This window comes from Cyprinodon variegatus, unplaced genomic scaffold (genome assembly GCF_000732505.1).
Source record: "Cyprinodon variegatus isolate N-32 unplaced genomic scaffold, C_variegatus-1.0 Scaffold205, whole genome shotgun sequence".
Classification (NCBI taxonomy): domain Eukaryota; kingdom Metazoa; phylum Chordata; class Actinopteri; order Cyprinodontiformes; family Cyprinodontidae; genus Cyprinodon; species Cyprinodon variegatus.
The window spans coordinates 185204-201049 of record NW_015150658.1 but is presented as its reverse complement, the minus strand read 5'-3'; the positions used below and the strand labels follow the sequence as shown (position 1 = coordinate 201049).

The window sequence follows — 15846 nt, the reverse complement described above, 5'->3', positions numbered from 1 at the left end:
CTTTAATAACAAAGACAAAAGTAAAGCTGTTAAAGATTATTTTTTTTCCAAGATTAACAACACTATAGTTTTTCATCTATAATCATTATAAAATGTTCATAACTCTAAGCCTATAAAGTGACTGATAATCTTATCAGTACCTGGAAGTGTGGGCTGGAGACGCACTTTGCCAGCTGTCGAAAAAGAGGCTCCTGAACCTTAACAAACTCTGAGGGTTCGATGACATCCAGGATCTCCTCTAGCTCATTGAGAAACATCACCTCCTTTGGGCTGTGAGTCTTTGGCCAGTACTTTAGTAGAGCCATTACTACCTGTGGGGAGGAAAGATGGATGGTAGCCAGTAAGTGAAGGAACAGAGAAAACCCCACTGAACCAAAAGAGTTTACTACTAAAATCAATTTAAAAGTACTTATTCTATAAACATACCGGCTCAGTTAGTGTGCTGTCCTTTTCCAAAAACTGCACCACACAGTAGGCCAGCTGCAAAGCGACAAAACAACCAATAAAGTGTTTGAATGTTTGCCTTTTTATGACAAGTTGAGACAGAAAAACAATTTGCATGCCACACCTCTTTGCTTCCTAAAAATAATACAGTTAGCTTTTATTTATTTGTTTGTAGGCTGAGAACAAACCTGTGGATGGTAGACACTGAGTGATTTGACTTTGTGCAGAGGCAATAAAACCTTCAACAGGAAAATCTTGTGCTCTTCTTTCAGGGGTAAGGCAAATCCGTTAATTATACTGTAAAAAACAACGACAGAAAGAAATAAACACAAGATCAATATTGAGAAAAGTTAAGAACAATTATATTAAACATTACCTATTGCAACACTATGTGTATAGAACAGAATTGTAATTCAGGCATTGTACATATTTATTAGAAGAGATCAACTTAGATATTTGTGTTGAATTTAATGATTGAGGTTTACAGCAGTGGAAACCCCTAATAAATAAGTCACACATTAAACCACCATTATTATATTCAATGATCAAAACAAAAGGTTTTACAACCGAAAAATTATTTGGTTTCCAAAATCAAGGAGAGGATTTCCTACTAAAGAGATCAGCAGACGGTCATTGGTTTCTGGTGCACAAAGCCAGGATTCAGCTACCATTAGTGCTTTGAGAGGTTACACAATAACGCATTCAGGATACGAGTTACAACTCTGAAAATCATTTAGGTGAGCCACTCCTAAACAGTGGAGACAGAGCCAGGTTACTTTGACTAAGGAGAAGAAGGAAGTCCTCTTTTTAGATTAAAGGGGCAGTCACACCAGGAAAGTACTTTGGTCTGTCTATAACTTTATGCTCTCTCTGCTTTTCCTCATAGTAGCTTCATCTGATCTGTTCCTGTTTGGCTTTGATTCCATCCTGGATTGAAATATGAGCTGTGCTGCTGCCATCAACACCTTTGTTAATAGATGTTGGATCTCGTCATGTTTTTCAGTGTGGACCTGTTTTTCTGACTGTAACTAACTGTATGTGCTCCTTTTATCCTCTGACATGGGAGCTGGTTTGGAGCTCATCTGCCTGGCTGTGTGTTTCCTGGACGGGGCCGCCTCTGGAGCTGGTTTACAGATGTCCTTTGTATTTGTGCTTCTTTTTCTATGTCTGCTTCTGTCTCCTTGAACCTCAGTCGGCCTTGGCAGATGGCCGCTCACACCGAGTCTGGTTCTGCTTGAGGTTTCTTCCTGTTAAAAGGGTGCTTTTCTCTCAACTGTCGCTACAAGCGTGCTTAGTGTGAAGGATGGCCTTCGAGTCAATGAGTCCATGCAATCAACTGGTTTTCCTTTGACAGAAAACTTTTAATCAATTTGACTGTATGGTCTGGTTGAATTGTCTCTGTAAAGTGCCTTGAGATGACGTATTGTAATTGTTGCTATATAAATAAACTGAATTGAATTGCTTGTTTGTTCTTATTTGCAAGTAGACTATAACTCATAACAAAGCACACACGAGACAATGATTGCTCCCATTGGTCAGAATAACTCCTGCAGGGAAGAGCAAAGACCCGAAACTGCACAAAAAATGGGAGTCTTTCATGCAGCACTTCTGTTTTTCATATTTATTCTGTTATCACAGCTGCAAAAGTGCACATGCATTATAAATTCTCATAAAAGCAGTAAACGCCTCTCCATTTTTTGAACGTTTTATGCGAGTAGATTCGATACCATGGGGGCCCCCGAATGTCAAAGCTTGTTTTCTCACTTAAAATTTTGAACTTCACATGAGCTAACATTAGATTCACCGTTTATATCGAGGAAAGTGAAGCTTGAATGAACTCTGTAAATGTCTGTGTTAAACTATAAACCAATCAGTTTGCAGCTAATGTAAAACATTTTCCCTTTTCTGCCCCTCATTGTCAACCATCTTTAAAACAGAAAGAGAAACATCTCTTATTTCAACTGTATTTTTTGTGTTTTAAAGCAAAAATTCAAAGGAAAACCCTATGACTAAAAAATACTGTGACCTATAACGAATCTAAAGATTTCATTTTTGGTGTTAAATTACTGCGATACTTGTTTACATCATTCACCTAGATCTACCACCACTCAACCTTACCTTCCAAGTATTTCCAGTAGTTCAGCTATACCATTATGGTGCTCAGTTTCATAGATAAACCTGAAAAATATAATGAGTTCATGTTAGCCATGTCGACACAAACAAATGATTCAGGTTAACATTATAGAAGAGAGTTCATCTGTGGAGCTGCGGGAGACCGACACTGACCTATAGAAAATGTTATTGATCTGTTTTCTGATGTACGCCCGCAAGCCCAGAAATTTTCCATAGATCCGGTGGAGGGTGGTTTTCAGGAAGTCTCTCTCTCTGGGATCCTCGCTGTCAAATAGTTCTAAGAGCTGCAAAGCAAAGAAAGGTTAAAATTTTATTTTATTCAATCTATAGCATATCCTGTGACTTCTGACAGAAAAATGTTGGGGTTTACCTGCATAACAAATTTCTGGTCGATGTATTTCTTCGCTATGTTAGGTTGGAAGTCTGGAGATTCTAAAAACCTAAGAAAAAATTCATAGACGAGCTGCAAAAAAAGAACAGGATAGAAACAAAGGATTAGAAGCTGGAAAACAAAGGTAGTTGAGCATAAGGTTTTTAACAAACACAAGGCAGAGGTACAACGAAGCTGATTTGGGTTATTAAAAACTGTTTTATTTTAAACTCAAACTTCTGAGCTGGTAAACAAAAACAAAGAATATGGACCTGCAGATGGGGCCATGCAGCTTCGAGCGTGGGCTCGTCCTCCTCGGGATCAAATTCCGCTCCGGTTGGGTTGGAAGATGGAGGCAACGTCCTGAACATGTTCACAGCAAACTGAAGGAAACAAGGAAAAAAATAATGCCATAAATGAATGCCGGGTGATCACTGTTCAGCTGGAAGTGGGACTTTAGACCCAGTTTTTCTGATGTAAAGAGATACAAATAAAAAGGAAAAACAAAACAGAATTTTCCTTTTCATTTTTAGGGAAACGTTGACCCAGCTCCTCCAATCACCCTGGGAGGCTTTGCCCCCGCTATCATTTAAGAAGCTTGTTTTCCTGGTCTCTGTTCACATCAACTGACTCCCCTGTGAGCTGCCGTTTCTGCTGCTCTGATCACAGGACAACAGCAGTGGGTTGCTAAAACACTAAGAGCCTTGTTTTTTTTTTTGTTTTTTTTTAAAGAGGAGCTAGAAGGTAGGCTGTGGTGCACCCATTATAGACTGAAGATCACTGCAGCACTACATTAATAACCAGACTGGTTCCGTTTGAAAGAAAAAAACGAATTCAACTCTAAAATCTGAAACCTGAAGATCTACAGTTCGATGAAGCCATTTCTCCCTTTGATCAGTTTCCCCTTTTTATGTGAAATGTTTCAAATTAAACACATTTCCCACAGAAACAACCAGACTTTTAAGAGGAAGGATAATAAAAGGTCAAAGGTTATAAATAAGCTGGTAAACAGAGTCCTGTCAGGATGAAACTGTCTGTCTTATTAAACTTAAATAGCTTGAACCTTTAACTTTGCGTAAACATTACTATAAATTATCATAATTACTTTGAACTATTATATAAATATCAAAACAATGAACTCTAATATAACTGTATGAATTGTTTTTCAGAGTTACCTTTTAACATTGAACTTTATTATTTATCTATTTTATATCAAAGTACATTTATACACATCCACTTTCTGATGCTGCAGGTTCTTATGCCATACAGGGCGATTGTATTGTGTCTATTTACCTGATTCTGACTGCAGTGCTAGGTTAAGTTTCAGAGCTCAAGGAAAAAGCAGCGTCATCTTTTGCACTTTGTTTCCACGCAGATAGATGTGAAAGTAGCGACGTTTTATTTGTGTGGACAGAGGAAATATCAGATTTTGTTCTCTGTCATTGAGTTAGCAGGTTTCATCACATGAAACATCTCAAACAAAATAAACCAACGAATAAAGCTATGCAAACAATAATCAATAAGTCTGTCAGATCTAAACTGAGGTGATTTTATTTCTAGCATGAGTGCCTGTTTAAACTTAATGTACAAAGAATAACAAACAAAGAAGGACTCTGCTCTCCATTAAAGTGGTTTTATATGGAGGCATTCCATATAGTCATTCCAATAGTCAAAGAAAAACAGCTGATTTGATTTATTCATTTTTATTTCCTGCGGCTTCATCTTTGAGGGTATTCCCCTCCTCTTCTTCCGCTTGAAGGACTGGGCATCTAAATGTAATAACTTGAACAGCTCCAAGAGAATTGAAAGGATAGCAACTGCTCCAATTGATTCTCATTGGCCAAACTTAACTAGGGCTAAAACAGCAAAGACTGTGCTTTTGCTTGAGGACGTGGGCGACCTGCCATACTTAAAGCTACAGTGTGTAATTTTCAGCAACATCTAACGTCCAGACTGCAGACCACAGCAACATGAACATCTCCCCCCCCCCCACCGCTTCTCCCCCCCAACAGTACGGCGAGCGTTACGGGACAAAATGTCTTCCACGACGTCCGCATCACCTACCTTCTCAAGTGATGAGGTTTGTTTACATAGATAATTTTACAGATAGTATTTCATTAGTCTGTGTGTTCAGTACCGTCTCAGTTCATCTCTCTCAACTTGCCGTACTTACTTTCGAGCGTAATGGGCGATCTCGCAATCACTAGTTTGTTGGCTCTGCGCTGCCGTAGCGCAAAGATGTCTGCCTCCATGGCTGCGAGACCCGCTCCTATGTAATTATAAATAACGAATTCTAAGGCAACGCAAATATTAAGGTTAAGAGGCTGAGCTCGTACATGATGATAAATAACATAGTTATGTATAATATATTACATTTCTGACTGTATATCCCTGTAATTATTACACACTGTAGCTTTAATTGGTCTCAATGGCTCAACAAAAGAAAACAAAGGTTTTTTTTTTTTTTGGTGGCCTAGTCAAAGTCGGGGTGGAACAATGATCCTTTTAGGAATATACATTAAGGCTTCAGTTTTAGTAATGCTAGTCATTCTAACTGCACATACAGACTGCTAATCCATGTAAAGATTTGCCATTTGTTTAAAAAACATACAGTTTGTGCAAGCTTTACAGCCACAGCTCCTTCACTACTCCCATCAAAATGAGTGAGGTTTTAAACTGAATATACCAAAGGGTGTTCTGGGATGTCTTGGGTTCAGCTGAATTCGATATCGACAGGTCAAAGAAATCAGCCACTGATTGTTGCATCTCTTGTACAAGAAGCAGAAATCTTAAAAGCTGACCTACAAAGGATTCATTACTAAGAACCATCAGCTGAACCCTTTTTATTCAACTTCACTGCCCTGCAGCCACAGTGTCTTTAAAATCAGATCCCCTCATCTAGCCTTAATAGCAACCCCTACTCACCATGTGCACCACCTCCGGGTAGATGGGCTCCGTTATGACGTTCCTGTTGTGGGTGATGTACTCGACCATCTCGCTCAGAGCCGCCCGCTTCACCTCCTTCCATTTCAGGTCACTCAATGGGTCCGAGAGGAAGTCGAAGAGGACGCAGCACTGCCGCAGCTTCTGAATGAAGAGCTTCTCCTGCTCTGCAGGGGCTACATCTAGATGAACACAACAAGAAATGGTGAGGGCAGAGATCAGAGGTAAAGATGAAGACATCCCTATGAAAATTAGAAGGGGAAACAAAGTGTCAACCGAACAGTTAGAAACAGCAAAAACTTCACTTCTGAGGGAAAAAACGGGGAAAGATGGGGCAAATGAAAAATTATGAGATCTAAAAATGAAACTGAAAGGACAAAAGCATAAACTGAAGGTCTGGGCAGAGAAGGAAAAAAATAAATGTGACTGAGGGAGAAAAAAAATATGTAATTTTTTCTAAATTTCATGGCCTTTATTTCCTTTTTAACACTCATACGTCTCTGAACAATCCCCGCCTGCAGAACTCTAGACACATAACAACAGGAGGAAACATCTACTCAAGACGTGCTAAATTCCTACCTGGCTGCCCATGTGGTTCAGTAATTACCCACCGTACACAATCATTACCTAGCTATGTGACAACTTTGATGTTTCTCTTCACCCCAGCCTGCAGCCATCTCTGATAACAGGTTGGCCTCTGTTTTAGCCTGCCTGATGTTTTAGCTAACAGGTTTATCAGACTTTTCTTCAAAATCACGATTAAAATTCAGTTCAATAGATCATTATTTCTGTCACTCCATCACCAAATGAAAAGTAATGTAAGGATTAATAAAGGCTTTTTCTTTTTAAATTTTGTCCCAATATAACAATAACATCCATACAGCTTAATGGGAGTTTATATAAAAAAAAAACACCACAATATTGTGCAGAACTGTGAAGTGGACGAAATCAAATTCCACGTTTATTTTATCAATAAAATAAGTCTTTACATAAAGCTGTGCATATTTAATTAATATCTAATTTAATTACCGGTAATCTAATAACTCAATAGCATAAAATAACTGTTTAGAGTCTATATTCATTTAGGTTTTTATTTTGAGTTGAAGACATAATTTAGATTTTTTTTCTCACCATAAATAATTTTTTGATTAAGAAAAAATTATTGCATATACCAGCTTTGATCAATAGCTTTCTCCTTGCTAATATTCCTTTTCCTTACAGAGGTGGATCTCTGCTGCTCTGCAGGAGCTAGTTTTTCACTGGTGTTTCCCAACAGACCTTCTCAGTACAGCTTCAGTTCTACTTTGCACATCACACCGATGGACAATTTACATATTTTTTACACCTTTTATTTGAAATCCCTGCAGCGTCACAACATTAAGAAAAGTCAACATGTTTCCATGAAAAATATTTTTTGGGGATTAGCTGATCGTTTTAAAAACTTCTGCGACATAATTTGGAGCTTAAAGTCGTAGGGAAACGGCCTTTCCAGCCGTTGCATTTCCTTTTTCTAAATAGAAATTTTCTAACTTTTGGGACAATATCTGATAAAGAGTACATTTATATACATGTTTAAGCCACAATGATTTGACGTTTAAATATGACTTCCCTACGACTTGAAAAATATGCATAAAGCCCTCGGTCACATACTGTATGTACAATACATTAGATAAATTCAATAGTAGTAACAGAAGCAGATGCCTGTGACACAGGTCTCGAGTCAGACAGTACAACATACTATTGCTTGGAAAGTGATAGTTTGCATAGTTTCAACAAAATTACCCAAATCTTGTAACACATCTATGCTTCCCTATTGCTCACAGCTGCTATGCACATTAGATTGAGATAAAAGCACTGGGTGTTAATCACTGCCTGCTTGCATACATAAAGATAAGGTTAAAAACAAGACATTCAAGAGATTAACATATTTTTGGGCAGTAACGATTAGTCGAAACATTTGAATGTGAAAAACAAGTTGACAAAGTTTCATGTGTCAAAACCTCATGTAAATAAATAAACATGTTTGTGTGTTATTTGTAGTTTAAAACGCATGTAGATCACTTAAAGGCATAGTGGAGAAATTTCGTTTTAAAAAACGCGTCCTCTCCACATAAGGGATATGCACAACCCTGTACCTGCTCCTGAGAGGGAATGCCTATTAAACGCATGTGAGAGCATGCACGAGCCCATTTCTCTTTGTCTTACTAGCAGTGATGGGAAATGGATTTCTCCAAATAGCATGCCAAACATTACCCGTCAAGTAGAAACTTTGCAACAGAGGCATCAGTGGGAAGCCCAAGCTGTGCTTTCGGTGTATGCCATCGCCGAAAAGAATCTCTCAAAAACACTGGTCTTGTTTCCCTCTACCGAGGCCTTTCTCTTCTTCCTCATACACTTCGTAGACACTTTTTCTCTTATGACGACCGACCCTTAAATATCATAGACAGGTTTCAGGTATTACAGGAGATAATCCCCCCCCTTAAGGGCAATCCCCACCTTTAACGACCGATCCTCAGAATCATAGACTGGTTTCAAATATTACAGGCTAACGATGGAACCAAACAATCCATTCATCGGTTACCATTGCATGTTTCCAAGCGATACAAGGCTTTGTCTATATAAGACTCAAACTCACTGCGGATCCAGACATTTGAATTGAGAAAGCTTCCTGGAGAGGTGGCGAAACGTCTTAAAATCTTGGAAACCAAGTCCAGTGGATATTTTTTTGAATTTTTACGGAATTTCTCTTATGACCCTCTACCATTTTCAAAGAACTGTGGTGAGAAAGGTGAGCTTTAATGACCGTCTGAAGCCATAGCTCACACATACACGCCTGAAAGTGTGCATGCGCACAAAAAGACAGCTCACTATGGGCAAGGACATAGGACGGCCTTACGTAAACATATGACCAGAATGATTGACAATTAGGAGGACCACTGATTTAGATGATCCACCTGGAAAAAGATCAACCTCCACAATACCTTTAAAGAGAGCTCCAGAGGGCAGTATGAAGTCAGTACCCGATCACATGATTCACTGCAGCTGAGAGAGCAGTAAAGTAGAATAGTAGCTAACGTTACTAGTTGGATCTGGTAAAGTTAGCAAAGCATTTTTTAGGCTAACTGTTCTTCTCTTAAAGAGTTCGTAATTGGTTAAGTTAACATTAAATAACTTTTTGTAAGTTAGTAAGTCATTAACGTGTTCCCATAGCAGAAGCTATATGCTCTGAAATGATTAATGTTATATTTGGAACCTGTTTTCAGCTAAGCTAATGTTAGCTTCTCTGCTTGTAAAGAGAAAAGTGAGGCTTGTATGTATTCTTGCTTATAGTTAAATATAGACACTGATCCCCCCCGAATTAAAAATCAAAAAGGAAATATAACATTTAGCGTATCTTCTTTGTCTTTAAAACAGTTTCAGTGAAATAGAACAGTGCATGAGCACGGTGAATCGCTAGGGCCAAGTTAACGAACTATTTTGATTAAACTCAAATTTAAAAGGAGAAGTACAACTTACCAAAAAAGTAAATTCTAATAACTTGTTATTTTAATCCAGTTTATCCTAGGGCTGGGCGATAATTCAATAACGATATATATCGATCGATAGACGTGTGGCGCAATAGAAAAAGGCGCAATAGAAAAAAAAAAGAGGGTCAATAAAAGTTCGATAAAGAAACGCAGTTTTGCTTCCTTCTTATTGTAGCCTATCATGTAGGTTTATGCTAGTCACTACTTCCTCCCAACCAATCACAATCGCGGACCCAGGCACGCCGTCACAAAGCGCCGCCCTCTCAAACCACAACACAGAGCACATGAAGATGTCGCAGCAAGGAGAGGTGGAGGAAATTTTTCCAAAGAAGGGTTTTTGTAGTTCGCCAGTTTGGCAGCATTTCGGTCATGGCAAGTCGGACAAAAAACAAACCACAGTCATCTGTAAAATGTGTAGGGAACCAGTGAAAACGAAGTCTGATAACACAACCAACTTGTTTTATCATCTCAGCCGCTCACACCCGCAGGAGTATGAGCTGTGTAGGCCCCGGCGCGGCTCTCCTCCGAACTTCAAAGTAATAACTCAGGTTAAAGCAGGAAACTAAGCTAAACCATAACGAGGTGCCAGTAGCACCTAGAAGAATAGGGGTGAGAAAAAATACCCTATAGAAATGCTAGGCTAAAGGGTGAGTTGATTTTTGTTTGGGTTTTTGTTCTTGTTGAGTGGAGTTTACATGGTAGCCTACTCCTACAATCTTTTAATTACCACAAACTGGTGGTGTACTATTCCCACCCAAATAGGGTATTCTATTTATTTATTTGTTATATTTATTTTGGTCACTTTTCTGGTCACTTTAGTTTATTCTTTGTCAGTATTTAATAACATAACTCAGGTCTCATAAGTTATTTTTCTTTAAAACAATTCTGTTATGGTTAAAAAAGTTTGTTAAATAAATATTTAGTTGGAAGTCTGTGTTTGTGTTCTTTGTTAAAATTAAGCATTTAGCAATATCATAAAAAGTCCAGGCAGAGCTGCACATAAAATATGGTTTCAAATCTTTTCAATAATTATCGATATCGATCAATATGCATTTCTTTTTAATCGATAAGCTTTTTTTCTATATCGTCCAGCCCTAGTTTATCCGCTTCTTCTTCTTCTTCTTTTTTTCTTTTTTTTCTTATGTAACTGACTGCCTCTAAGTTTGTGAGTTCTGGTAACTTACTTAGGTTCACAATATAAACACAACATGAGCATTCAGTGATTTTCTGAAGATATTCCGTTAAGTTAAATCCAAGATATTCCGTTAAGTTAAATCCAAGTAACCTCTTCCTATGGGCAGTCGACTTGAAGGCACAAACTAAACTGTTCATAATTTATTCTTTATGGTATGGCAGCATTCATAACGTAGGCAAATCACTGTCCGCGGTTATACATTTCATATATATATATATATATATATATATATATATATATATATATATATATATCTTTTAAAAAAAGATGTGTATGATGTCATCCGCGCGCCGGCTACCGTTCATTGTTCCTGTTGCTGAACTGCTGCTAGTTTTACTCACATGGAAGACGTCTAATGCTACTACCACAGATAATCTCATAATAGAATTTGACGATTCAGATTAGCTAGCCGAACGAATAGAAGTGGTAGAGCGTAGCCGCCTGTTGCCCGGGCTGCCTGTTGCGACTCCAGTGCACATGCGCGGATGACGTCATACACGCGCCGCTTTGTTTTTAAAACATATAAATATAAAAAATATAACCGAGGATGTCTGGGAGACAGTGATTCGCCTATGTTATGAATGCTGGCGTAGCATAAAGAATAAATTATGAACAGTTTAGTTTGTGCCTTCAAGTCGACTGCTCATAGGAAGACGTTACTTGGATATAACAAAACGGAATATCTTTAGAATGGCTCCAAATGACACACAACTTATATGGGTGAGTAGAACATGATGTAATAACTAGGGCTGGGTTAAAAAATCGATTTAATCGATTTGAATCGATTTCCCTTTCAATAGCCCGATATCGATTCATAAAAACCATAAATCGATCCATTATAATACGTCTTTCCATACATTCATGACTTCTCGCGTCCCGCGAGATCTCGTCACTGCGCGAGAGGAGCGCACCAAAACAATATGGCGGATGCTCTGAAATCATTGCCAAGAAGTTTGAAGGCAGATGTCTGGAAATATTTTGGATTTAAAAAACAAAATGACAGCAGTGAACTGGATAAGAGCAAAACGGTTTGCAAGATTTGCTACGCAGAAGTGAGGTAATGTGGAAACACAACTAATCTTCGAAACCATTTAACGAGACACCACTCAGCACAAACGAAATCTGATTCAGCCCTGAGGCAAGTGCAGCTCGAGAAGGCATTTGATATCAAGTTACCAGCAAACTCCCTGCATGCCCAGAAAATAACTAAGGCTATCGCTACATACATCTGCAAAGACTTACAACCATACTGCGCGGTTTCCGTGGCCTTATGAAGACACTGGAGCCACGCTACGTTATACCCTCACGCAAACAGTTTAGTGAGGTAATAATCCCAAACATGTGTGCACTATTCAGTGTGTTTGTTGCCACTTTATTTACACAGCCTGCTCTGTGATTTTGAGTTGATTTGGTCAGGTCATGTTAAATAAAACATACATGATTAATGTAACTGCGTTGGGTTTAATTCCTAATGTAAATATGTAAATTTTTTAGTAATGCTCCAAGTTTGAGCTAGAAGTTTCTACTATTTGCAGCATTGGTTCTTCTGAGAATGTCTTCCATATCAAGCAAACGAAACAATAATTGTGAATCGAATCGGGCCCTTGTGAATCGAATCAATTTGGAAAATCTGAATCGATAACCAGCCCTAGTAATAACGTAAAATCAAGGGCCAAATGTAAAAAAAAAAAAAAAAACGGCGTTCCCAATAAACTGTTAAAGGTCTCCGATGTTTTCTCTGGTCTGTGGTTCACTGACCGAGTGACGAAATTTTCCATCCCTAAAGTAAGGCTGCTGAGAGGATGTCTTTCAGCATGAAGTGGATGTTGAGCACAGTTTAATTCTGATAAATATCTTGTTCAGTTCATTTCAGTGCCTCATTTGTCACCATGACTAACAGCAGAGATCAATGAGAAGCTGCATAACAGAATAGACCGATTTAGTTTTAAATGTCTAACTGGAGCAATGGAGAGTATATTTGAAAATTAATGATTAAGTAATTCTAGGCTGTGAACATCACCGCTTAAAAGAAGATACAGATTCAACGGCATCTCTTACCCAGACCACTGGGCCTGTGCAGGCAGCTCATGTGAGAAAAACAGCATCATGGGAATGAAAAGCCATGTCTCTGTTTACAGGTTCAATTCAGGTCTGTCTGTTTTATGGAAACCTGCCGAGTAGCATGAGGGACTGGTGCTCTCTGCAAAATACATGGTACCACTTCCTGTTCATGCACTTTTATTTTTAAACGGAAAATAAACTTTATTCTCTTTAATTTATAGTCATTCAATGAGCAAAAATCTTTTCTCCTTGTGATATGCCGCACATCATCTTAGCATACAAAGATACAGACGACGACAGAACTGAGGTAAAACAGGCCGTAGTTTGCATTACAGACCAAAGAATCATCTGGCGATTACCTCAAAAGATGAACAAAATCGCACCTCTTGAAGTCCTAACACTCTTCTGTGTAGATACTGATAGAGGTGAGAAGTCGAAGCTGTCCAGCTTTAGTAATCGCAAACATGAAAACGAAACCAGAGGAAGTTAACATATGTTAGTAGCTGTTTAAAAAGGAGACTATTTTCCACAGGATGTCGATATTTACTCAGACAATAAATGATGACAGAAAAATTTAGGTAATCGAAGGGCTGAATAAAGTGAAGCAAACGTTCACCATTTCATAGCTTAGATGAATTAATCCATTTCTTATGTTAGATGTTGGATTTGAGTCATTTGATCATCGTTCATTTAAAAATGTCTATTTTGAAGCCTCAGTCATGGACAGGCTCAGTACCAGTATAAGGCAATAAAGGCAGCTCTGTTTTCAACTAGAAATGGACAAACATCAAAGTGAGGGAAAAAAACAAAAACAAAGTTGGACTCATGAGACAAAATAAAACCTGTCTGCCTTTTCCCTCTCAAAACTGAGCCTCTAGCCAGAAAGCTTTGAGTTGCTTCTGCACAAACACAGTAGAGCTTTAGGTAACAGCGCTTTTTATAAATACTCACTGGCCTATTTGGCTTTAATAGCTCCTCATATAGCCCCATTCAGGGGTTAGAAGGTCACGCTATGCAACAAAGGTTTCAGGGTTGATCTTTATGCACCAAGATTTATACAAACTGCTTGAATCTTTTCACACTTTGCATGGCAAATATTGACATAGGGTCACTGAATATTTGATTAATGTTTATCTTTAAAAAAAAATTATAATCTTGCCAGGATTAAGGCTTTACTGAACAATATATCATTTTAATCTTGCTTCCAAAGAACACTAAGGTTTGGTGCAAAGTAAAAAACTGAGCTGCACAACCATAGTGATGTGGTAGAGGCAGTTTTTTTATACACTTTATGTCCCTATAGTATGAAGCTTTGAGACGTTTGTACAAAAGACCTAATAGGTCCCAGCTTTGTTATATCTTATAAGCTTAATAATATGTAGGAAAACTAGTTTTTCTGTTGATTTAATCACAATTTAATATAGCTGAAACTAATTGTTGAAATATAATCATGTACTGCTTTTTTAACTCAACATATTGTAAAATGTTCATGTTATTTAAGATCCTCTTGATACAAGAACTGTGATTTAAAAAAAATATTTCTAAGATTACTATTTTTTGTCTTTTTATTTGTTTCATTTCACAGGAAGAGGGAAACAAAGGTGTGGATCCACTAGATACCTTTCTAGCCACTATTTCAGATATCGTGCTTTTAAAGCCCCCTTTATCGATATGAAATTCCTTTATTATTCAGTCTTCAAGTAAAATCTGAAATTCAGGATTTCTTTAACAGAAAACCAGAAGAAAAGGACAATATTAAGCACTTAAATTACATCTCCAAATCGAGCCATCCAATCAATTTGAGACGACATTAACAGCTTAAAAGCTGCTTTCGGGAGCTCTGCATAAAAACGGTTAAATGAGAAAGAAATAACAGGTGGCCAGATGCAATCTTGTTTTTCCTCATTATATGGATGTACAGCTGGTGTCAAAACCCAAAGAAGAAAGCAGACACAGACTTGATGCACAGCATTCCTACAACCTGGCCGATTCTAGGAAGGGAGAGAAGACGCTCATTCAGACATAATGGGGTTTGGCTCAGACAAGAAATATATGCTTCTGCAGAGTCAGTCTCAGGTTAGCCAATATATCCTGATGACAGTGAAAGAAAGCCATCGAAAGCTAAAGGCTTGTGAACTGTCGTGTCTGAAAAGGCACAATATTTTATTAATTTCCAGCATTGTCATTATCCAGTAAAATGCAGCAAACTGCTATCTACAAAGGATTCTTAAGAATGACATGGTTACGTCAGCTGACATGCTTTTAGAGTCAGAGATGCCTATAATGTGTCCTGGCTGCAGAGAGACATAAGGACAGGAACGTGGCGTCATGCCTCGCTCCTCTGGCGGTGTCAGGACTTAAGTTGCTCCTGTTACATAAGCCTGTCTCCTTGCGTTACAAACTTTCTGTACTCTCTGAAAATACCCCGGTGGGTTGTTGCGCAACAGATAAAGAGCCTGTGTTCTGATCCTAAAATTGATGTTTGCCACAATGTGACTTCTATTAATGCAATTCATACAAGCCTCAGGTGGGAAACAGTCATAAATGGACTCTTTTCTGTCCCTCACACTCCAGGAGGACAGAGAAAGATTTATGTGAATCATCTTTGTTCAGCACAAAGATGGTCACACTGGAAACAGTCTCTGGTTTTAACATTTAAAGTGGGTCAAGAGAACAGGAGCTGGGACTAGTTTGACAACCTGCTTTTTCAACAACATGCTCGCGATCAATGCCAACATTGATGACCCACTATTTATAGCCATGCAGAAAGACTGTTGCAGATTTGAAAGCCTGGGTGCAATCAATTTGGCTGATTAACTAAAAAAAATAAAAACAAAGCAAAAACAACCAGGGTTTCTACAGGAATGAGTAACTCTAATTTAATGTTTTTTTTTAACAAATTTTAATGCCATATCTCTATCCATCCATCCATCTATATACACTACCATTCTAAAGTTTGGGGTCACATTGAAATGTCCTTATTTTTAAAGGAAAAGCACTGTACTTTTCAATGAAGATAACTTTAAACTAGTCTTAACTTTAAAGAAATACACTCTATACATTGCTAATGTGGTAAATTACTATTCTAGCTGCAAATGTTTTTGGTGCAATATCTACATAGGTGTATAGAGGCCCATTTCTAGCAACTATCACTCCAGTGTTCTAATGGTACA

At 38.1% G+C, this 15846-nt stretch overlaps 1 protein-coding gene across 3 annotated transcripts in view; it reads right to left on the bottom strand.

The window, feature by feature from the left end:
• Positions 1–15846, bottom strand: part of LOC107088070 (serine/threonine-protein phosphatase 2A 56 kDa regulatory subunit gamma isoform) — a 38510-nt gene that overhangs the window by 9110 nt on the left and 13554 nt on the right. For all 3 annotated transcript variants that reach the window (XM_015380003.1, XM_015380006.1, XM_015380004.1), the window contains exons 2-9: positions 5873–6072; positions 3220–3330; positions 2948–3040; positions 2731–2861; positions 2563–2622; positions 633–741; positions 427–480; positions 141–311 (exon numbers count right to left, since the gene is read on the bottom strand). In XM_015380003.1, coding sequence (XP_015235489.1) covers positions 141–311; positions 427–480; positions 633–741; positions 2563–2622; positions 2731–2861; positions 2948–3040; positions 3220–3330; positions 5873–6072 — 929 coding nt within the window. The remainder of the gene's footprint in view (positions 1–140; positions 312–426; positions 481–632; positions 742–2562; positions 2623–2730; positions 2862–2947; positions 3041–3219; positions 3331–5872; positions 6073–15846) is intronic.